Source organism: Corvus hawaiiensis, chromosome 3 (genome assembly GCF_020740725.1).
Source record: "Corvus hawaiiensis isolate bCorHaw1 chromosome 3, bCorHaw1.pri.cur, whole genome shotgun sequence".
Lineage (NCBI taxonomy): Eukaryota > Metazoa > Chordata > Aves > Passeriformes > Corvidae > Corvus > Corvus hawaiiensis.
Genome location: NC_063215.1, coordinates 104,195,887 through 104,220,072, shown reverse-complemented (window position 1 = coordinate 104,220,072; position 24,186 = coordinate 104,195,887). Strand labels below are relative to the sequence as shown.

Sequence of the window (24,186 nt, the reverse complement as noted above, 5' to 3'; positions counted from 1 at the left end):
TCATGCTCTCTAGGCTACCTTGTAATGCTACAGTGATGTCCTGTCACAGAGCATGTGGATGGTTTCCCTTTGACGGTAGAGGAACAGTCACTGTTATGCTCTCTGTTGTGTTAATAGGGGCTAGGATGAATTGGGAAAAGTGTCTGCACCTGACACTCAGCCCACCTTTTAGTGATTCAGTAAAAGTGGGAAGTGATTATTTAAAAGAAGGGAGATACGGGAAAAAAAGTGTAATTGTGGTTTTGGTATTAACTGAGGACTTAGGAGACTGACCTTTGCCCTTTGATCTGCCTGGGTCTCAAGGTTTGTTCAAAAGTAGGTGCTTAGCTCTCATGAATTTTATTCTGTAGCAGCCTGCATCCACAGTAGCACTTAGAAGGTATCTATTTCCTGAGCCTCTCTTTACTATTAACAAAAATAAATGTTGCTCTACCCAGCAAGAAAAGGAAATTAATATCTGTTCAGACCCTTTGTGTATTCCCAGCTGCTACAGTAACATACAATGAGTCTTGAATGTCCCTGTGGACTTCATTAAATGTCTAGATTAATTAGCAGACTTTCTTTCCTGGCTCCTTTGCTTGTTCAGAGATAGTCTCCTGACAGCTGTCCTGCAGATCTCCATTAAAGAGAGAACAAAGCCCAGGAGAGTAACACTTGCTGTTCACTGCTCTGAAACATCACCACAGCCTCATTTGCATCCCATGCCAGGACAAAAGCCCAACCCAAACTCTCCCCTTGTATGTCTCACTTGCTCTGGCACTTAAGGAACCTCTCCTGTTGGTGCCCAGCTGAGCAAGAAACATGTCTTGTGTGTGCAGTGCTACTGATCACAGCTGCACTCCTCTGTATGGAGGTACTTGGCAGGAAATACAAGGTGGAAGTGTATCTATTCTGTTCTTAAAGTGATAGAGCACTACAGAGGGAAAGGGGGGAAAATTATCCCGAGTGCTGCATAGTTCCTTAACACACAGCATGACGTGGTACAGACCTCTGTTTACAACTGTCTGCTTGGAGTCACTGAGTGTGGTGGCGTTTTTGCACACAGTGCCTAGAGGATTGCTACAGATGTGATTCATGGGGCTGACTTTTTAGTCTTGTTTTTAGTGTATAATAGATTCTTACTAAAGCATTTGGATAGCAGGATGACAGTGTAAATGCTAAGGGCAAGCTATTTATAAATGTGTTTAAAAATAAGGTCTTAGATGAGTATTTTAATGTTTCGTTTGGAGCTTTCATTTTTGGAAGGCTCTTCAACGGCATATAGAACTCGGGGCATTTTGCCTGGCTCCAGCCAGAGCTGGGGGTGTTCAACACCTGAAAACATGAGGCTGATTCTGTAAGTAAATTTAAGCATTATAGCCTCGCTTTGGTTTCTTCCCTCCTGCCCCTTTTTCATTTCACAGATGCACTGGGCCTGCCTCTTTCTTCTGGCAGGTTATTAACTGTGTGAGCTCAGACCAAGTACTGATCTGCATCTACAGTCAAATTAGGAGTTTTCATAGTGTCCCTTGCTCATTCCACTGCAAATGCATTATGTCTCCCTACGCCTCCCTGTGTTGTATGGCGTTGCTAAGGCCTCTCACAAAAGCAGGCAGTCACTATCTCTGCTTTGGCAGTGTTTCAGGGATGGGTGAAGCTGTCCACGAACACAGCACGGTTTTATTGTGAACTTACAGGGTGGTTGGGAAGCCATCTGCTTGCCAAAGCTGCATTAATGCAAAACCATTATTACAGGGATGTTCAGACAGAATTGTAAAGGGAAGAATTTTCTGTTCAGTAATTCCTGTCTGTTGTACTTGCATTCCCTGTTGAAAAAATGCTGCATATTTAAACATTCTCTAACATCACTGATGCAGCTTCTTTCACAACCTCCAGATAAGGTGAACGTGAAGAGAAAATTAATCCAAATCATACAGTACTAGGAGGACAAGATGAACATGATAACAATTTTATTCCATCAGATGTTTTTTCATGGCACAGGTTTCCTTTTGACAGCATGAAAAGGACTCAACAGACTTCACACAAAGCTGACAAGTCAGCAGGACTGTCAGTGGGTTCAGCCTGCAGAGAAAATGATCTTCTTGCAGACTCCCTGCCACCTAGACTCCGTAAGGCAGGCTGGCCTAATAAATACTTTGTGCACCATTGGAATATCTGGCACCATGCATTTCACCAAGATCTGGCAAGATTATGCAATTACATTCTGTCAAGTCAGATCAGGCATGATACAGTCTTTATGCTGACTGGGAAGATGGGTGATACCTGATCCAGCATAAAATCTGCCTGGCTGTAAGATTTCAAAGCCAATTTAAACCAGCAAGGAGTGGGCATGCACTGGTTCAGCACTTCTCACCATGTAGCTACACCAATTGCTGCTGGTCTGGCTTTGTTTTGTTTGTGCTGGTTTTTTTGATTAGTAGCAAGCATAGTACTGATTTCCTGTCTTGTAGAACCATAGCCACAGGTCCTGTGGTAGTGGAGTTCAGGTGGCATCGAATGGGAACAGTGAGATCAAGAAGGGCCAAAAATCCCAAAGCTTCTGCTTTGCACCAGATACCTCACAGCTTGCTGTTACTACTGCTGTAAATTGTGCTGCTGCTTTTAGCAATTCACCTCTTTCCTGCTGAGTTTTAGTCACTTGGAGCTTCTTTCTCATCTTTCTAAAGCTGGTGCTATCCAGAGATGAAAGATTTATCAGATTGTGCCACTCTATAAGGCAGAGTTTTATGGCAGTGTCCCTGTTTGTCAAGTGGGAGACTGGCTCTGATTGTCCGAGGACAACATCACAAGATGGGACAGCTGACACAGTGAACACTGACTACCTAGAGAGGGAACAGCTCTTGGGAGATGAAAAATGAATGCTGATTCCAGGGAGCTTATGACTTAAATTTTTATAATTGAGTAAGAGGGTTTTGAGGATTAGTCTAACTGGTCACAACAATGTCCTGCCTGAAAGCCCTTCAAAGTCCAGGGAAGAAGGCTTATGTCACTGCAAAACAAGCAGGCAGCCCACACTGGAGGGGGAGAATGTGCCAGGGAGGGGCAGGTGTTACCCAAATGTGACAGATGGCTGTGTGCAAAGAAGAAGGAAGGTCACACGATGGCCAGAAGAAGAAAATGAGGGGAGGGAGGGGGAAGTGGCACACCCCTTTGAGGACACACAAAGTGAGTGGGAAGCTGGGTTGGGTGGCTGTTGTGAGATTCAAGAGAGTAATGGTGTCCTAGAGAGAGAAGGGTGCTGGGTAAGAGTATGAGAGGAAATAGCTGGGACTGGGTGGAAGAACAGTGATTTGAGCAAATTTCTCTCAAGGTGAGGAGCTGGTGGTGCCAGCAAGGAGAGTGTAGGTTACGGGTGTGGGTTCGGCAATCACGGTGGGCGCCAGACTGTAGGTTGTGGGGGTTCTGGGGTCCAGTCGGGACGGCCGGACGTAGACGGTGACGGATGGAGACGAGAGATCTCTATAGGCAGGTCTTGGGACACAGCCGGTTTATTGTAAAGGGCGTGGGTATTGGGGCACTGCTCAGAGCTGCTAGACTCAGCTCTGAGCAGGCCCAAGAGAGCAAGAGAGTGAACGGGTGAGAGAGAGAGAGAGAGAGAGTAGGAGCAGGAGTAGAAGTGGAAGAGAGGAATGAATAGAAGAGAGAATGAGAATGAGAATTGAGAATGAGAAGAGAGAGAGTGAGAATGAGAATGTCTGAAGTCCTGGTTACAATACAATAAATCATCTTCTGCACTGAATATTCTAATTGTCACTAACCAATCTAATACAAGATACAAATCCTATAGCATTTACATACAGCCTATAAGAGTTCTTATATTACCATAGAGTGTTACATCTTAACTTCTAAAAACTACTCTTTGGACCCCTTCTGCTGAGCTAGTAGGGTCTGCTCTGACCCTTGGACCTGTTTGCAAGCAGAGGGTATTGTTCCATCAAGAGGGGATTACTTCAGTCGGCCATACCATTGTTTTCTAGTTGTTCAGTAACTAAGACCTGGTATTTCAAAAGTGGCTTTCATTTCGATGTTGCCTGTAGTTTTCATATTCCCAAAATCTTTTGTCAGGCAATCATATTTCCAAGGCTTTCCTGTTTCATCTTCCCCAACAGGAGAGGACAGAAGGGATGGGTACTGGATACACCTCACTGCTGCTCATCCTAAAGCACCTTTGTAAACAGCTGCCATACTCCTCTCTGGAAGAGGCTGCCTTCCAAGGGAATATAATGAGATTCCTGTAATGTGTATCTGTGGGTGTGTTGGGAAGTAGACAGAAGTCCTTTGGGATGAAAAGATTTCTTTGAATGTCACATGGCCTGATTTCTAGAGCAGGCCCCAGCTTGCCAATCACTTCTGCTTGTGCCTATACTCAAAGAAATAATCTGTCCTGGAGCTGCTGATTCAGAGCACTGGGAGCTACATCCTCCTGCCAGTGCTCCGCATCTCCTCCTCCATACCAAGAACTAATGGAAACATTAAATACGTTTTGGAGGCTTTAAGGTTTCCAAAGCAAAGGCAAAAGGACTCCAAGTACAGCAGATCTCTGTTCTCAGCTAGCAACAATGCTAACATTTACATTAACCAGTACCTGGAGCGCCAGACTGTGTGGCCTTTTGCTTTCATGTTGTTTACTGCAAGGGCTTCAGGGTGGGGAAGAGACTGGGAGCCTGATGGGCTCTTGCTTTATGTCACTGGGAAGTGAACGAAACCCCACTAGGCACATTCAAATCAGGTGGAGTAAAACTGAGGAGAGCATTGTCCAGAGCTAAGTTTCCCTCTAACAGCCTATTCAGCTCCTATGAACAGACAGCAGAACCTGTCCCCATCTACAAGTTTATGTATTTGCCACTTGTTGACAGACAGGTCTGGTACTTGGGCCAGTTCTGAAAACAATTTCTAGCCAGATTTTGAGACCTCAGAAGGCACCTGGATGCAGGCCAAGTTTTCCTGAGAAGTCAGTGCATAGCAGCATTGATGTGTAGCTGGGATTCCAAGGAAGTTTTTTTACTATAGCATCTAAACACAAACTGAATTCTCCTGTACTCATACTTTAAATTTTGGGAGAAATCATGTTTGAAAAGCTGGCCTGAAATGGCCACCAGTAACTGATAGCTCCCAGTGACCAGGAAACACATTCCTTCTCCATTGTTGCTCAGGAAGCTGAAAGAATGCATGATGGGCATAAATAATGCAAATTGATGAGATGCTGATGGCATGACCATCTTCCCTCAATGCAATAGATACTTAAAATATTTCTGGAGTGCACAGTGCACAACAAATGGACAAGCTGCACAGCTGTTCTAAAAATCAGACTTGTTTAGTAACATAAATTAAATGCTTGCTGTATGTTAATAGGAATAGAAAAAAGCACAGCCCTTCCTGTCTCTGCTGCCATTTAATCTTGTTCTTTTGTGTTACTTTTTTTTTTGCTCTTCCAGCTCTGGAACTGCAAAATGTATCAGTATTTCCAACCCAAATCATGGAGACAGTCCCTCCCTCCTTCAACACCAAACAAAATAATGGTTTGGTTTTCTCAAACCCCAAATATAATCTTGACCTTTTGTTTGTATGCTGCTTTCAGGTCAGAAGAATTAGGCTCATGGCTTCATGTATTTCTAGAAATAAGAACGAGAACTGTGCAGGTTTTCTGCTCATTTTTGTGTTGCTTTTAAGAGGAAGCGCAGACCAGTGTGCCTGTAAGAGCTGAGCATTTCAGTGGAACAGTATGTGTTAAGTGAGACTGTGATAAAATCAGGCAGGCTGGCAGAGCAGCTGTAATGGAGGTGAACTGGAAAGTCCAAACTAACCATTGCACTTTCACCCTCCCAGGCAGAGTGAAATACAGAATATAAGCAAACATCACCAGTGGGGAGTATTATAGCAAATATTTGAAATGCCTCCCTTTTAGAGGCTTTCAGGGTGGATGCCTTTAGTTTGTATCATGCTGTTGCTAGCATACGTGACAAAGCTCCTCAGAAAAAATATTTTTTGTTGCCACTGTACCCTAAACAGCATTGCATGAAGTGGGAGAACATTAATTCCCTTGGTGTTCGCCCTTCCCTTCCAAGCATGGCTATTTGCGAGACAGCCAGGCTGAGAGCTCTGCACTGCCCAAGATTGTTGCTATTAGCATTTTTCTTCTTGCTGTCAAGGCTGGTGAGTGACTAAGTGTCCCTGGTGCTGAAGCTGCTGGTCATTTGGGAATTCTGCTTTCCCAGGAGAAGGGCGCGGCTGGTGGGTAGGGTTTTTTTCCTTGGTTATGGGATGCTTAGGCTGCACTGAAGCCAGCAGAATGGAACTGGGTGGAAGGCCGGGAAAATGCTGGAAAAAAAGCCAGTGCAGAATGACACTGCCAGTCCTTACCTCCTGGCTAGGACCTTGTGGTCACTGCTAAGGCAGGAAAGGGAGAAGGCGGCAGAGAGAGGGTGAAGATGAAGTAAGTGTTCAGGATATATCCAGGAAGTACTACCCCAAAACAGGGATCAAATACAACTTGGCCAAGGTGTCACTGAACTTGGCAGACTTGGATCTGCTCAGCTCAGGGCAGATGTAGGTTGAGACAGATGGGCAGCAGAGCGTGCAAGGCTCAGCCCCCAGGGATGGCACTGCCAGTGAAACGCATGAGTTCCTGTTGCCAGGTGGCTCCATTAGCAGGGCAGACTGCACAAGGTGATGAATTATGGGGAAGTCCTCACTGCTGTCCTGGCTCTGCTGTACTGTATGACCTGATCTGTGGTCCTCCCCTCTGTCCTCATTTATTTCAGTACAGTCATCCCCTCCTCATTTTCCCTCCCAGCAGGCTGGCCTGAGCTCATTATGTGACACCAGAACAGTTCTTTACAAATGGATGGCATTTCTATCATTATCAAATTGTCAAAGGAGACAAGACTGTACTGTTTTGGTACAAACACCTCCCCTATGGGCATCTCTGCAGCCTCATGCTTCCCTGGAAACAATTAAAAAAAATGACACAGAGCAAGGGACAAGGCAATACAACCATTAGTTCTTTAAATGTGGACATAGATTCATGCCCCAGTCTGTAAAAAAGATCAGAAGAGAAATGGCTGCCTTCCAGGCAAGGATAATACAGAAGCAGTGAAAGACAAGATGCTCTGGGCCAGGACATCCTGGAAACATTTCCCACAAAGCCTGTAAATGACACCTGTGTATCCTAGGGAGTCTAGCTGCCACACCTGTGACACTGTGGGTGCCCACCACAAAGTAGTGCATGAGTCAGGAGCTCAGTAGGTCAAATCAGCACAGGCAGCTCCTTGGCTACACTTTTTACGAGAACCTGAGAGCAGCAGCAGCTGCTGTGTCAGTGCTGGTGATGTCACTGCATGTCAAAGGGATGTGCACTTCAGCTATGACAGACTCCATCACCCTCAATTGCTTGATAGGCCTAAACCTGCAGCTCTGCTACTGGGAAACTTCATGGGCTGCTCTGTGGGGGAAGGGGGCTCTTTATGGTCATGCAGTCCTGGAAGAGAGCCAGCGTAGAGCTTTGTTTCCTGGGATTATACAGCATTCCTTGAAGCAAAGCTTGGTAGCCATCTGCAAAGCCCTGCTGCTAGCACTAACACCAGCACCCTGTGCTCGTGCACACACTGGCTGTGAAGGGGAAGGGACTGTCAGATCTGTCACCTTTAACAGCAACAAGGCAGTGAGTTTAATTCAGAGTTGAGTGCAGACAAATGAAAAGCTTCAGAACCTGGACTTGGCCCCAGAATCAATCCTTTAAACCCTGTTCCCTTGCTCCTGCTCTTTGAAACACGGATGCAATAACAGGAACAGATACTGCTTTGAAATTCAGGGGTATAAGGTGGCTCTCGTGGATTGCTAAACTTTGACAGCATGGTATTCTGCTAAGCTGACACTGCATAGATTAGCTAATGCTCCTGATTTCTAATGGGGAAGGAGACGGACTTGTGATGTTCCCACTGAGAGGAATTTCCTATTTTTAGAAATGCTGCTGGTTCTCATGGGATGGGCAGGCTGGGAAAGCCTACCACATCTTTTACATCTTTACTTTCCCCCTCAAATTTACAACAGAATGCTGCTTCACTATCTACTCTCTTCCCTGACTTTGCATCACAGGTACCCCAGTCTGAGGGTCTTAGAACCTACTACTATCAATGGGGGTAAGAAAAGCATTCCTGTTCTGAGCAGTTAAGAAACTTAAAAGTCTCTTGGAAAACCTCTGTAAGACTCTCTCAGGTATTGCTTCACTCCCAAGTAAAATCTGAGCAGGCTGGGAAGGTACAAAAGGAGCAGAAGAACTTTGTTGTGTCAGCAGTTTTTAGCCCTGTCTTGTTTCCTGCCTAGAAACCATGTCACTGCTCTATCTGCCTCCAAAACCAACTTGCTGATGAGGTCAGCTGGCTTGTAAGCTTAGTGGCAAAGGTGCCAGCCTCACCACTTTTTCCTATTCCTCTTCCATGGGAACTGGGAGGTGAGTACTCCCTTTCAAAACACCTTGAGATAAGCTCAAGCCAATGCCTGGCAGCAGCCCTTCCTAAACACAAGAACCTCAGCACTCTTTTGACTCTTCCTGTTCCCTGTAGACAGAAGTTGCTGGAGTTGTCCCAGCCTCAACAAAGCCATGTTCATCTAAAGCAGATGAGGATCTTGTCCTGTAGCTATTGCAAGGTCATCTGGCCTGGCCCACATGACCACTTTCAGCCTATCCTGACAAAGCATGATCTCACCTACACTGTACTTTTAACTACTGTGATTAAATCAGTTGACAGGTTGTGACAGCCCCCTTGTCTGGCTGGAGATACAGCAGAGCAAATTCCTGGGGTGGCAGGATGATCAGGAGATGGCTGTACTCCATTGAGAGTTGCCTCCTGGCAAAAGGGTCGAATGACCAGACAGTGTAGTCACAGGGTCAATGTGACAATTTTCTGCCATAAGTGCACTTAATTGTGCTAGGGGCAGAAAAGTTGTCCAGGAAGAACCTGTTCCACATGCTGAGACAGGCCTCCAGTTCTACAAACAGGTATAGCGTGCAAAAACGTATAGAACTGGGACTCCCCTTTAGCCTCCTCAGCTGTTTCCAAATGTTTGCAGAGGCACTATTGGCTTGGGTTAAGGTACACCAGTGACCTTCCTAACAGTGCACAGCTGTGCATCAGCGTGTTCTGGCATTGCTGGCATTTATTAGAGTAGCTGCAGGAAGCATAGAATTGTTTAGGTTAGAAAAGATCTTTAAGATCACTGAATCCAACTGTAAAGCCAGCACTGGCCTCAGCCCATTGATCTGTCCCATCAATTCAGATCCCTCTACAGATTCCCCTGCAGAGCCATCCTACCCTCCTCCAGCAGACCAACACTCCAGCCCAGCTTGGGGTCATCTGCAAACTGGCTGAGAGTGCTCTCAATCCCCTCGTCCAGATCACTGATAAAGGTATTAAACATGCCTGGTCCAGTGCTGAGCTGGAGCACCATTGTGACTGCCTGCCAGCCAATTGAATTTAACTCCATTCACCACTACTCTCGGCCTGGCCCTCCAGCCAGCTTTTCACCCAGGGAAGGGTGCACCCATCCAAGCCCTGAGCAGCCAGTTTCTTCAGGAGAATGCTAAGGGAAACAAGGTCATAGGCTTTACTGAAGTTTAGGCAGGCAATATCCTCAGCCTTCCCCCCATCCAGGAAATAGGTCACCTTGTCATAGAAGGAGAGCAAGTTGGTCAAAAAGGACCTTGCCTTTCATAAGCTTGTGTTGCCTGGGCTGATCCATGATGATGATCAGTTCCATGACCTTTGCCAGCACCAAGGTCAGACTGATGGGCTCTAGAATGGGATACCAAGGCCCACTGGAAAGCTGACAGAGAAATTTTTGCAGAAAGAGCAGCAAGAAGTGCCAGTCTATTTTGCAGGGGGGTATTTTTAGCTTTGTAAACAGATGAAAAGCAGGAAAATCTTGCAATATATGTCAGGATTTGAATTAGTGAGGAGATTTGGAAAAGGAGCTTGAAATGGGTTCATTTTGACTCACACTTTCTTTTCATTTTTTTTTAATAACAAAAATATTTCCTCCTAAGCAAGTTTCCTTCACTGTGATAGTTTCACAGAACTGTTTGCTTTCGGTGGCATTTTTTGACTGGAAAATGTCTACACCACATAATACAAATTTCTTTTTATCTCCATAATACTTTCTGCTGAGGGGAGGAATGCTTGCACAGCATATTTTTCAACCTTCTCATAAAGGCTGGCACACCTTGGAATTTCTGATCCCCTAGCAGGGCAGAAGCCCACAGTGAAAAAGGTTAATGTGAGTTTTCAAGTAACTGTAGCTGTGCTTTATTGACACTTCTTTGCTAGCTAAGGTTCCTGTGCTGGAAAATCCCAGCAAAACAAGTAAGACCTGGCTCTGTGCAAGGTGGCTGCTCATTTAAAAGAAAAAAGTAAGTTTCCAAGAAAAATTTCAATGCAGAAGTGTCATAAAACTTGGAAAGCCATGAGTCATCTGAAATCTTATGGGACAGAACATGGAAATACAGGAAAGGCCTCAGCACTCTGGGGTAGAGCCTGTGCTGCTGAAACTCAGCTGTGCACTGTTCATAGGCAGTGTGCATGAGAACTGATCTTCTCAAACCTGAATGCTGAGATTACTACCCTTGGCTTTCTTCCAATGAAATGATGCATAACTCCCAGCTTTATCTAAGGAATCTTCTAGAAATGCAAGCTATACCACCGTCACCTTACCGAGCAAGAAAGTGACCACAGATGTTAGGTTTGAAGTATAAAGATGTTGCCCACTTTAGAGAGGGAGTCTGAGAGTGACCTCAGAAGTTCACTAAGAGACTCTGTGCTATTCATCAGCTCCATTTACAAGGGTCTGTAGTGACAGGACAAGGGGGAAGGGCTTTAAACTGAAAAAGGGTAGGCTTATATTGGATACTAAGAAGAAATTCTTTACTGTGAGGGTGGTGAGGCACTGGCACAGCTTGCCCCAAGAAATTGTGGATGCCCCATCCCTGGAAGTGTTCAAGGCCAGGTTGGATGGGGCTTTGAGTAACCTGGTCTAGTGGAAGATGCCCCTATCTATGGGAGGGGGTTGAAACTAGAGCATCTTTAATGTCCCTTCAAACCCAAACTACTCTAGGATTTTACAATTTAGTGTTCACAGGCTTTCCAGATTCCCCACTGCAATGAGCAACTTGGGTGCCACTGGCTCTTAAACCCAATCCAGTCCTGCACTAGATTTAGGAAGCTTGGACAGTGCAAGCAACCAGGTTGATTACAATGGGGGCCTTGGCTATGGATCATCAGTAAGCCACTGAATGCAAGTGTTTCTGCAAAGCAGATAGTTATTACTTGACTCTGATAGAAATCTCTTCCATGGGGAAATACTGGACTGTGCCACAGGTACTGCTGACCCTGTCAGCAGCCTTCCCTGAAAACATTTAAATTCTCTGCAGATCAACAATGTTCCTTTGGTCTCCATTTGCAAAGTCATGTTGTAGTTCTGAGAGGCTCTTACCACTGCTTTTATCCACAGCTTGTCTAGTTTGAAGTGAAACTCATCTACAGTTCCTCTGGTTTTCATTACTGTCATTTAGAAGAGAACTGAACTTGGGACTTACCTCTGCTAATTCTCTGCTTTTCTCCAGAAAGGATTCCTGGTGTATCAATGACACTGATGCTTTCTAATACGGGATTAGGTAGCTGGGCACAGACGAACCTGTGTAGAAAATAAGTATTTAAAAAAAAAGGCAAAACATACTTATGATGTGCTGAACATCACAGGCAACATGGGACAAGCCAGACTCTGATCTCTAAAGTCTTCAGTTAGAAACTGGAGCTACTGTTACTTAAAGAAATGAGAAAGAGGAAAGTGCTTAGTTCTAGTTTCTGTTTTGCTGCCGCTGGAACATGGGTCTCAGTCATGAACTATGACAGGTTTTTTATATGGGCCCCCAAATTGTAATTATGAAAACATTTGGGTTTTCATTTATATGCTGTTTAGATTTTAACAAGAAGTGGTACTTGTTTTTCTTTGCTTAAGCATTCCCCTGTAGAGTCCTGAACTCAAGTGAACTGAAATAACTTGGCTTAAAAAAAAAAAAACAACAGCAATGCTGTAGGACTTTTGTTCTCTTTCAAATCTGGTCTTAAACAGACAAAAAGCATGCTATTATTGCACCATGGAAGTACTAAAGCATAGGCAGCATGAGATCTCAAGAGGTTGCTTAGTCTATCATCCTGCCTCAAGGCAGGATCAATCAGGTTGTCTAAAGTGTTCTTCAAATCCATGACAATGCAGACTCACCAACATTTTCTGGGAGTCTACTCCATTACTTAATAATCTTTACAGTAAAGCCTCTTTTTTTAATGTCTAATCTAAATCTTGTATGCTACAATGCCACTCAGTCACAAACACAGTAGATGTGGAAAATTATTTACTTTCCCCTCTTGTCACAATGTTCACTATTGTCATCCTGCTCCTCTCAGTCTTTCCTCTATAGAAAACAGTTTGGTAGTTGTTTTTTTCTTTTTCCTATCTCTTCCAGTTCTCTCTAGCTGCCTTTCCAGCTCATTTCTAAATCCCTGAAGACCCTTGAAGCCTTCCTTTGGGTCCTCTCAAACTGCTTCACATATTTCTTCAGGCATGATGCCACAAGCTGACGTACTCCAGCCATGGCCCTGCTAGTGGTGAGCAGAGTGGATGGATTGCTCCTTCTCTCTTACAGATGACAGTCCTGTTTATACATCTCAGTGACATGTTTGCCTTTTTAACAGCAGTATGACACTGTTAACTCACATTCAGTTTGTAATTCACTGCTCCCCGCTCTGCAGCTCCATTTACGTGTAATTGCTCTTTACTTAGTTGTTCCCCATCCTGTATCTATGCAAATCACAGCCTAAGAAGAGTCACTTGTGCTTTGTGGCTGCAGCTCATCTATTTCAGTTGCTAGTAACAGGAAAGGACAGTGAAAGCCTATCTGCTTCTGTAGCTCCTGGTAGCATTTCATGGATAGCCTTTTTGTGATGGCATTCCAGGCACACAAGCATGTGTGTGTGTGTGTGTGTGTGTGTGTGTGTGTGTACATATGCATATTAATAGGGTGGTGTGACATCCAGGCACAAAAAAACATGTTCCTGTGGGAGGAGGCAGAACCACAAAGGATGGGGGTTGGCAGAAGGACTACTCAGTGCAGTCAAGGCAGATGGGGCCCTGCAGTGCTCTGATGAGTGTCTGGTTCTGCAGAAGCCCCTGCATCTCTGAACTCCTCCAGGCTATGCTACAACCTCACCCCAACTGTTCTGCTTGTATGACTCCAAGGAGATTCTGACAAGAGTGAATCCTCATGGGTTAAAGAGTGTCTCCTCCCCAAAGCTGTCAGCTATTTCAGACCACATATTACAGCTTCCCACATCCTCAGCTTGGCAGGTGGTAACAGGGAGCATTTCTGAATGTGTAATACCTCATATCAAAGAGGGGGACTGGCTTGATTATCCTGTTGAGTGCCAGGCACAACAGCAGAGAACAAAAGGCTCAGGAGGTCATGTTATTCCCTTGTCCTGCCAACCCAGGTTTGCTCTCCATTGTTACAGCCCTGAGTATTCCCTGTGCTGTAATATTAAATGGGGCAGGGGGATTTTCCACTGGTTTCTCTAGGAGAAGTACTCCACAGGAGATTTTAGATATAAGGTCAGAGGCCAGCATGAATGAGTGCTTTCTGGCTCTGTAGGCAGAGTTAAGGCTGCTGCCTTCCTGTTGTGCCAGCAGAACTGCAGGACCTCAGGGAGCATGAGCTAATTCTGTTTGGGGCCATATGAAGGGAAGAACGTGGTGCCAAACTAGAGTTTCACCACCTCTACAGGCAGAGCACAGGGCTGAAGGATCAACCTGTTATCCACCTCTCCTGCTGTTCAAAACACAAAACCAGGACTGACTCCACCTTAGCTTCCCAAAACAAACTTTGGGGATGGGGGAATTCTTGTAACCTAGTCAATTTGATATGAAACTAATGGGCGAGATTCCTGATTTTGCTCCAGGCCCTTGGTGCCAAACAAGTCTTCCTGATAACAAGGTGCAACCTCTAATCTCTCTGGAATCTTCCCAGAGGTGGGGTTTGGCCAGCCTAGTTGGAGAAAGGAAAGCAAGTCCTTCTCTCAATGCCCAGGAACAACCTGAGGCAAGAAGAGCAGACAAGAGACAGGATTCTGCAGATCTGCTGTCTTCCTTTCAGGCCTGAGCAGCCCTATCTCCCAGGTATGGGTAGGTGCTCCATCTCCTGGGAATGGAGGGAGGATACAGGCTCTGAACAGCACAACTTGCTTGTCTCCCAGCCAAATCCTGACTATACCAGTCCTCCCCTGCTTCTGGAAAGCAGCAGATCCCAGTCTCTGCTGGGGAGGGAGTCCCAGCTAAGGGTGGATGCTCACTTCTGGACCAGCAGGCTCTGCACCCCACAGGACACAGTGCTGGTGGCTGCCACCTCTCAGCCAAGACCAGCTTGGCCTGTGTGAATGCTACTGCCTCATGTTGCTGCTCCTTTTCACTGATGCTCACAGTCAAGTGTTACCTTTAACCATCCATGGGCAAAGCAGACTTGCCCATAGTCACTCTTATCTTGGCTTAGAGGTGTGGCTCCTGGAGACTAGCTCCCTTCTGCAAATTTCTTGCTCACAGCCTCCTAGCTAAGGTCATGACCTTGGCATATACATGGCAGCAGCAAGAGATGTGCAAGGCAGAGATAGCTCTGCTTGTCTCCAGCAAAGAAGCCAGGCCCACTGGAGAAGTAAGTGTGGGTGGCTTGATCTGGTCCAGTGGGTGCACCAGGACTTACATCTGCTCAATTTCCGGCCCTCTGCGTCAAACTCTTGCATGTGTTTAATTTCCTAATTAGCTGGGCATTAGCATCTGCATTTTCAGCACTGTGATGCTCACATAGCTGAGCTAGTCCCCCTTAGTGTCTCCTCTGTCAGTTTAGAAATCATTACCCCCTCTTTTTTCATGTCAGCAAGAGAAGGTTGTCATTAGCTGCTGTGGCTACTCCCTGCATCACTAGAAGGACTGCACTTATGCTGCTGCTGAATCACTGCTGTGTCCCTCTGCCCTGCTGAACGCACAGGGTTGACTCCTTCCTCAGGAGAAGGAAGAGTAGAAGCACAACAAGAGCACAGCATGATACAGTGAACTGGGTTAATGCATGCAGAGATTCCTTGCTGTATCAGGAGCAAATTGCATTCAGGACACATCCATCAGGCTAGTTCAGAAGTGTTTGTTTTTTGCCCCCCATGCCTGGCCTAATGTTCCTTCTCTGCAGTGAACTGTCTGCCAGCTGTGGCTGTTCTTGGCTATCAGCTGAGCTGCTCTGAATTAAGTCCTCTTCATCTGCACTCCAGGCAAGAGGCCTGTTGTTTTCTTAGGGGAAATCACCTTTCTGCCCTGGTGTAGGGAGTGGGCAGTCACATGACCTAACTGTTGGTCAGGTGCAGATGTTCTGGGCCCTACGAAACATCAAAAACTTCTCCAAGTCTCTCCGGTGCAGGATCATATTGATGCATTTGAATGATGGTCCTGTGCAGTGATCAGATATCGCTTCCAGAGTCACCCTGAGGCACTGTGAGGTTCTTCACACAGCAGTGACTCCAGCTAGGTCCCTCTCCTGCCGGCAAGCTTCTCCCCATGCTTCTCTGCAGGTCCATTCCCTGCCTCTCTGCAGCCTACACCAGCACTCTTGTGGTCAGCGCTGCTAGGAGATGCTGCACCCTCTGGACAGTCATTCTCTAAGCTCGAAGATAGAATGGGAGCCAGAGCCCAGCCCAGCTTTCCTGGCTCTTTGGCTGAGCAACTGCCGTGTTTCCAGTGTCTCCTACACTGTGTTAGCAGGGAAGGCGTTGATGATGGGTGTAGTCAGTTTGTTGCCTTCTGCAGCACAGTTTGTGCTCATCTAGGATATGGGTGTGTGCTGCTGGCTTCCTGCAAGGCCTAGATCCAAAATCTCCCTATGGCTGGGCTGGGTCTAGGGGATGGAAAGGTTATAGTCCTCATGACACAGAGCCACTGTCCAAACACCCTGCTACATTTTTTTACAGGAAACACATTAGAGTGGTCATCAATTTGAGGTTGTATGTTTAAGGCATGGGAACAGAGAGAGCCTGGTTTTGATTGCAAATGGAAGAAGCTAGAAATACTGAAGCAGGGGAGAGCAAGTATAATGAAGATATTTACCTCTAGTCTCCTGTAAAATGAGCTTAGGCTGTGGTGTCATTTTTGTTTTGTTTGTTCAAGTAAAATGAAGGTTTGTCCCACTTGAATTTATCAGCCCTTCAGTGAATGACTTACGTGCATCTGGTAGGACTGGATTGGTGTTGCATCAGCCATGTGGATGGGAGGAAAAGAAGTGCCTTATCCCTTTACATTACTCGCTATGCTGCTCATTAGGTTATAACTTCACTCTGCAGAACAAGGGAGTTCTTGAGTACTGACCTGTTCAAAAAGGCATTGCCAAAGGCATTGAGTTTCCTGAACGGTTTTTTGGGATCCACCACCAACGCATTTCCAGGAACGATTCCTTCCACATCTCCTTGCATAACTGCTATAAAGGAGTCAGTTGTAGGCTCTGGTCCAATCCTCATCCCTGGGAAATCCTGCTCCAGCAGGTACCTATAAGTCAAAAAACAGGGTGTGGGCATGAGACATGAGCTGCCTAAGTCCTAAAGGAGTTGTACTGAAGATTGCAGCGCAATTATGAAGCTCAAGAGCATGGATCCTTCTGAGACTATTTTTAGCACTGTCACTGAATCGTTTGATAAATGTCTTGGTATCTTTTCTACTTAGGATCTCAACATTGAAAGCTCATTTAAGGTGGATTAAGAAATTGAGATGATTATAGCTGCTGGGAAGAGATTCTCATCATGTTGCATCATTTTGTGTACTTCAGTCCTCAAGACATTTGGAACAGACTTAGCCCAGTGAAGTAAAAACAGCAGTTCACTGCAATCACAGAGTTAATCCAGAAACCCTACTGGCTCTTGGTGCCAATATCAATTACTTCGCTGCTGCTCATTTCAGCAGACTCATCCAACTAATGTGCTTAGCCCCCAGTCCAAATCAGTTGCTTAAATGCCAACTTCCCCTGCACTTGACTGAAGTCTCAGTCTCTGTCCTTGTGTGCTTCTGAAATGCAGCTCCAGGTCTGCACTACAAACTGCTCAAGCATATTGAGCGCTACGCATGTGGGTGGGGGAGTATATTCCAAGCTATGCATCAAGCTAGATAGCACAGTAAGTACAGCATCCTATATTGAAGGTAATTTGGCAAATTTCAGGGAAAGATAGTCACCCATGGGGCTGTAGGACTTTGAATAGGACCCTGGCAGCATATACTAACTTACCCTGCCAAATTCAGGGTGGGTTAATGCTGCGTGCATGGGACAGTTCCCTTTGGCTCATGGAGGTGCCAAATGCCATCACTGAGGCCAGGTCTGTGTTTGTGTGTTTGGATGCAGAAAACCACCTGCTGAAGCTGTGCTGAAAACTAAGACCATTATATCCATGTGGCTTGCAGAAGGTAGCTAGAACAGGTCTAGCCCTCAGTATGGGAGGGTGTCAGAGGGAAGTGACAAGTGATAAGCTCTGGCTAGTTACATGAAGAATAGAATGACTACCACACTATGAAGGTTAGTGTAATAACGTGTTGCTTGTTGCCAAAGGGTAGCTGGCACTCGCTCTTCCATTGCTTTGACCTAATCCTTACTAGGTAGAAAGATTATTACAGAATTGCCGTGGTGTTAAAAGCAGATTATGGGGACGTGGAAAAGGAAATAGGAGAAGGACTGGAGATTTTTTTCATGACTGTGACTGATATGTCTAAGCACCAGAATTGGTTCACTCAGGTGAGTCTTAAGTGAGGGAAGTCCCTGTGTGAGGGACTACAGGACCATTGACATGAAGGCCTGTGATAACTTTTTAGGAGTTCCTGCTTTCACTGTCATTTTAACACAGGTAATCACTATCCAGTGTTTAAGAAGCAACAACAAAAAAATTGTGCAGGCTATTTATTGATACCGTGTCAGTAAATACGTCTTCAGTTCCCAATGGGCAAGGCCAAATCAACTGGACCTAGAGGTAAAACAACCAAATGTATACCCAGGACAAGTCACTGCTACTTATCTGGTTTGGTACACACTCATGCTGCAACAAGAATACCTCCAGAAATGACATCCATAATTCCCTTAGGAGCTGACCACACCTCCTTTACTGGTGTATTATCATGTATTTTCTAGTATCTTTTGTCCAAAGTGACTTCCAAGTCCCATGCTCACCAGAAGTGACTCTTCTTAACTGCAGAACTCTGAGATGCAACAGCAGCTGTTGATCAGCTCCTAAAAGACCTGAAATAATCCAGGAAGAGAGCAGCCCTCTGACCTACTACACTAGGGTAGATATATCCTATTTATCTAAACCATACAGGGGTTTCTCAAACTTTCCTATAAAAGTGGGTCATTACTTAAGCAGACTGCAGGTAGTGCTGGTGTGTGCCACCTCTCTGGCTGGTGATTACAATACACCTTCCTGGCAGCTGTAGTAACTCCTCTCTAGCTTGAAGCACCTGAGAACAAGGTAGGGCTGCTTCTCTCCCACCAAGGGCTCTGTAGACTGTCATATGAATGTTCCTGGCTTAATTCCCTGGAAAGCTCTTTACACTGACACAACTGTTTGCTAGGTTAGAAGCCACTAAGTCAGACTCTGGAAACCTAAGTTTGTGCCTCCTAGATGGCAATTCAAACCCTAGCCCCTGATGGACATTGCTGTCAAGCCAGTGGATTTATATAGATGGGAATTCACTGAATCCATAGCAATAAATGTTTGCATCCTCCCCATGCAAATACTAGAGAGAAAAGAAACAGGCAGTGTTAACAATTGTCAAATGCAACAAGTGAAGTGCTTTTGAGAAAGGCCCCTTACTCCCAATGTCAGGTTGCAGCCTTGCTGTAACAACCACTGTTTTTCTTTTTTACAGGCTTGAGATGCACGTGTAATATGACAACTTCTGAGCAGAAGTAAAAAATAGTTGAAGGGGGGTGTTTTGTTATTTATAAACAAAGCTTCCCAGAAAGTCTAACCAAAAGTCCTGTGTGTAATAGCAACACTCCTCCAGACAGCCTGCTTGGAAGAATTTTATCACAGCTCTGCTCAGCTAATGTTTCAAAGCATTTCTGTGTTTATTTCTTGTGTAAGAGTCAAAAAAATACAAAGCAAAAAATCCCAACAAAAGCACAAAAGAAGTAGCTACACACCAATGTTATTGACTTAATGGGCAACAAGTGGTAGGAAACCAGGGAGATGAAGATTGGACTGCCCACTATCACAGCATCTATTTTAAGTGAGGCCTCTCTGGGAGATTTGGGTACATTGTGCAGCAGGGTGTCAGCAGCACAAGAATCTCATTGTGCAAAGATCAATACAAGGGGTTGTATTGACACTGCCTGATGGGGGGAAGCACTTCTGCTCCACAGTGACACAGCCTGCCCTGGCTACCAGAGGCAAGCTAGAGAACACATGCAGCTGTCACACTTGTGGGGATTTCTGGGAGAGAGGAGCAAACAATAGCTGTGGAAAACACCAACCCTAGCAAGCAATTTCCCCTGCCAGTGCTGCATGCCTTAAGCTGAACGGCTGAACACCTTTAAAGGCATGGGGGAGTGACCTCCAGCCAGGCTAGGGAAGTCTGCAGAGTACCCCAGGTAGGAGGGGAATAGGTTTTTTATGACCAATCTGCTTTTTGGAGAAGTGTCTGGAGCCGGTGTGTGGCTGGAAGCATCATGCTGTTTGCCCATTGCAGGCCTGTTCCTGGTAAGGGACAGGGCAGGAAAGCAGCTGCATTAGTGCCAGCCCAGCTTGGGGTCCCCTTTCCCAGGCAGATTTGGAGATGGGTAAGGAGAGGCTGGGCTCGCTGGGCAGGAGTGCCGCAGGATGTGGGGGAAGGGGCTGCCTGCCCGTGATGAGTCATGCAGGAGCCCTGCAGGATGCCGATGAGTGTGGCAGCAGAGGTGATGCCGAGCGGGAAAGGGAAGAAGGGTAGAGCAGAAGGAAATGGTGACAACAGCCTGATGCAGGCAGAGATGAAAGGTTCAGGGCCGCACGGGGAAGGCACACCAGAGCTCTGAGTGTAGCCTGTGACAAAAGTATGGAGAGGCCAAGATGTGTAAATGATTAGCTGTAGGAGGAAGGGGTGGCTACACCAGAAAAGCAAGCTATGTTGACAGTCAGTAGGGCTCTGGCAGGCTTGTTTATTTTATTAGCAGGATGGCTGGACTCGAGCCAGGATTATTTTTAGAAATGATCAAGGAATCTAAGTTAATTAGGAGAGTAATGTTCTGTCCTGCACTCCCACCCTCTCACAGGAAACATAAAAAGCAATAACGTTATAAAGGCAGGCTCCAGTGAGATCCTGCTGTGGCTGTCAGATATTCCCAGGTAGAGGTGTTGCCTTGCCCTAACCAGCACTGACTTTCAGTCCCCAACCCTGTGGAAAAGCATCAGCCAAATACATACCAAGGACAGAAATGGGAGTGAGCACAAAGAGATGATACAGCAGGAAGCAGGAATGGAAAAGCTGCATTAGCAACACCTTTCACATAGCAGAGAAAGGCTCAGTTCTGTGTCCTGGTAAGCAGAAAAGGGAACAGACTGGTTCCACTGAAAACAAACCTGGCTCTGGTCTCGCTTCACTGGCGCTGACCCACACAAGAATGTTTCTCACTGCTGACCTTGACTGCCTTTTTTCTGCCATCAGCTCCTGACGAGAGAGAAGCCTCACTGCAAGATGTTGCAGCTTAGGTGCTTCAGAGCCTTGCACTTCTTCCTTGTTTCACCTCAGATTTCCCAAAACAAGGAAAAAAGGTTTGGAAGACGGACATTCCTCAGGTAGGTGACTAAGGGTCTTTTTTTTTTTTTTTTTTTTGGTAAGGTGTCCTGGGATCCAGGTAAACTGGGACTGAGTTCTTTCCACATGATTGTTTAGTGGCATTAAGTCATCTCCCTAAATTGCATGGCAGTACAAGCAGGATGCAATTTAAGAGTGGAATTGATACATAAGGATAACACTAATTATCCCCCATCCTGACAAGATTATGGAAGGAATGTCCAGAGACTGTTTCTTGCTTCACTCTAGTGCTAAGACATAATGGTTGTCAACCCTCCCACTTCCTCCCCTAGCCCCCTTTAACCCCTCCCTGCTCTCAGCTTTAGCTCCCACTTGCCTTCCCACAATAACTCTGGACGCTAATCTGGTGCTTATCCCAGCTCTTTAATGACCAGTGCCTGCAAGCTCACGCTGGAAGCCTATCACGAGCAACACGAGGTTTTCTGGTCTTTGACTGGGAACACACTGGAGCAACAGACTCTCACAGTTCTCCTACAGTTAGAGACCCTGGGCTTCTACCAGAGTTCTCAACTTTCACCTTCTTAGGTACTATTTTGAAGAGAAGACTGCCTTTTCGGAAGGCCTTCTCAGGTCCGTTTGGTACTCCTGTGAAGCAGAAGCTTCCAAAACTCTTGGTCACTTCTGCTTGACCATAGTCTCATCTCAGCCCTGTGCCCAGAAAAAACTGACAGAAGAGGACACAAGCTCAAGTGAAAAGCAGCTGTCAGAGAGGCTCAGATCCACTTGCTGACAGCAAAGAGGTTGTTGCTGCCACCCCACATGAGCTAAGCCTCAACCTTCTTTTGCCTGGACCATGCTCTAGGCACCCAAACTTTCTGCAAAAGAGGCTGAGGCTTACAGAAAAAGGACTCCCCTGAATAGAGAGGGGCAAAGGCAGGAAGTCTCTGCTAACAGTATGCAGGTGAGACTGCAGGGAAACACATGCTGGCAATCCAAAGAAAAGAATTAGGAAGAGATGCTTTAGTTAGACAGCCTTATCAGGAATTCAGCAACCTCCTCGTGGTCAGGCTCTGAGTGTCTGTAACCCAGACGACCGAAAAAGCTTTTCAAAGAGGTTTGGTACCAAGCCACAGAACAAAGATTTGGGTTGGCACCAGGCAGCTGTGCCATCCTCTCTATTTTTCCCTTTGCAAACATGTACAAAATACTTCCTTGGGTCTTTTGCACCCCTTCACCATCCACCTGACCTTCTCATATGAGAAAAACCTTTTAACTCCTAAACTTTGTTTGCCAGGTACATGCCAAGGTAGCAGAAATGCATTCTGTTCTTGGCTCCCGACCAGGAAATTTAGCAGCAGGAATATTACAGCACATAAAAAAAAAAGCCCCTGCATTTCTCAAGGTCACTGCTTTAGAGGTACAGTCAATTTGATTCACCTCTCTCTACTCTCTGCAGTTCCCTCCTTCACCAAGAAATACTGGTAGAACAAAGGGCTGGCTGCCTGTGGCTCGCGTCCAGATTTACACTGGGGTAATTCCACAGATTTCAACACAGCCACGCCAGAAAAAGGCTGGAATTTAACGCTTAGCTTATGAATCACATAGGAAACACAGCGCAGCTTCAGCTATGATCCCGAGGGAAAGGCTGCTGCAAGTTGAACTATCAGCATGGCTGAACAGAGATTCCTGCAACCAAGTCCAGTCGGAAAAGTTTAACCCTCTCTGCGACAGTGTCACATCATCGAAATGAAAGAGCTGCTGGCAGCTGCTCTTTATTTACAGTTCGAAAGGAAATTGCTGCTCCCAGCATCTCGTCTGAGCAGGACACAGTTAAAACAGGGCTTTACTTCTGGAGCCCTGAAGAGGGGCAGGTCTCTCTGTGCACAGGCACCCACGCTGCTCTGAGCGGGTTCTGAGCGTTGTCTGGGACAATGCAGAAAAAGACGGATGCAAGTGTCAGACCACCTGCAGACCGAAGCACTCCCTTTAAAGCTGCCTCCCCATTCAAAAGCTACAGCAAACTGAAAAGAATGGCTACTAAAAGGGTCAGCCTGGGCAGTGCAGGCACGGGAATGCCCGCGGGCTTCCCAAAGCCTTTGCACTTTGAACGGCCAGGAGGGCCCCAGTGACTCACATCTCCACACTCCTGACCTGCCTGCACTCCTCAGCCCTGCCCTGGGCTACTTTTTGCCACGTCGGTGTTCCATGGGACATCTCACACCACTCTGCGCTTGTGAAGGAATGCTCCACGTTTGAGTGGAGGTGACTTTTCAACGAAAAGCTGTTGAGGGGACACGAAGGGGGTAAAAAAAGGGTTTTTAACGCATAGCACGGGTAGCAGAGACACGTTCTGCCCCACCCCGGTCCCCGGGCGTTGAGGGTGCAGGCGTCCCTGGGAGGGGGAGCGACGGGCAGCTGGATTTTACCTGATGAAGGTGGTCTTCCCAGTGGAGTACTGCCCCACGAGGAGCACCATGGGCTTGTTGTCGAAGTCGGCATCCTCCAGGGCGGGCGAGTGGAACTCGTGGAACTTGTAGTGTTCTTCCAGCGGCAGCAGCTTGGTCTTGTAGAGCTTCTTCAGGCCATCGCTGACCGTCTGGAACACCTCCGGGTCCTTCCTCCGACGGTCGTCGGTGCCCAGCCAGCTGAACATCTTGTGGCCGCCTGACGCCAGCTCCGCAGCGACCACCGGGGCTGGGCTGGGCTGGGCTGGCTGCGGGCGCGGGCTACCCGCGCATCCCCCTCAGGCCGGCCGGGCCTCACTCCGCTCCAGCGCCCACCCGCGAGGGCCGCCCGCCCTCACGCCACCTGCGCCGGCGATTTCAGCCAGAAAGCAGTCCCCGCGGGAGGCTGAAGGAGCGGCTCGTCCGCGCAGCCCCGGCCCAGCGGCACCGGCGGGCACCGCCTCCCCTCACGCCGCCGGCTCCCGGCGTGGGCATGGCGCGGAGGGCCGGCCCCAGGAAAGGGGCGGGCGCCGGAAGTCGGCGGTTCCTGGCAGGCGCCGCCCGTTCTCCCCGGCGGGTGAAGCCGCGCCGGGCGCCGCCATGTTGGACAGCGGGGAGGGCCGGGTCCCGCCGCGCCCCCTGGGGGCCGTTGGCGGGATTTTGAGCCCGGCCGCCATTTTATTCTCTTTCTCTCGTCGCGTCGAAATAAACCTAAAAAATATCCACTGAAATGAGCCCTGCGAGTGCAAATCTGAGAGGGAGCCGGCTGTTCCTGAGCACTGCCAGCCTCAGCTGGCTCTCCAGCCTATCATAGAATGGGTCAGGTTGGAAGGGATCCCAGTGGGTCATCTGCTCCAAGCTCCCTGCTCAAGCATGGTCATCCCAGAGCACATGGCAC

At 47.0% G+C, this 24,186-nt stretch overlaps 1 protein-coding gene across 1 annotated transcript in view; it reads right to left on the bottom strand.

Annotated features, from left to right (window-relative positions):
- EHD3 (EH domain containing 3) overlaps nt 1-23,786 on the bottom strand; it is a 31,073-nt gene extending 7,287 nt beyond the window's left edge. The window contains exons 1-3 of the mRNA XM_048298322.1: nt 23,271-23,786; nt 16,444-16,620; nt 11,588-11,685 (exon numbers count right to left, since the gene is read on the bottom strand). Of these exons, the coding sequence (XP_048154279.1) occupies nt 11,588-11,685; nt 16,444-16,620; nt 23,271-23,497 (502 nt within the window). The 5' untranslated portion in view covers nt 23,498-23,786. The remainder of the gene's footprint in view (nt 1-11,587; nt 11,686-16,443; nt 16,621-23,270) is intronic.
- Nucleotides 23,787-24,186: the final 400 nt, after the last annotated feature.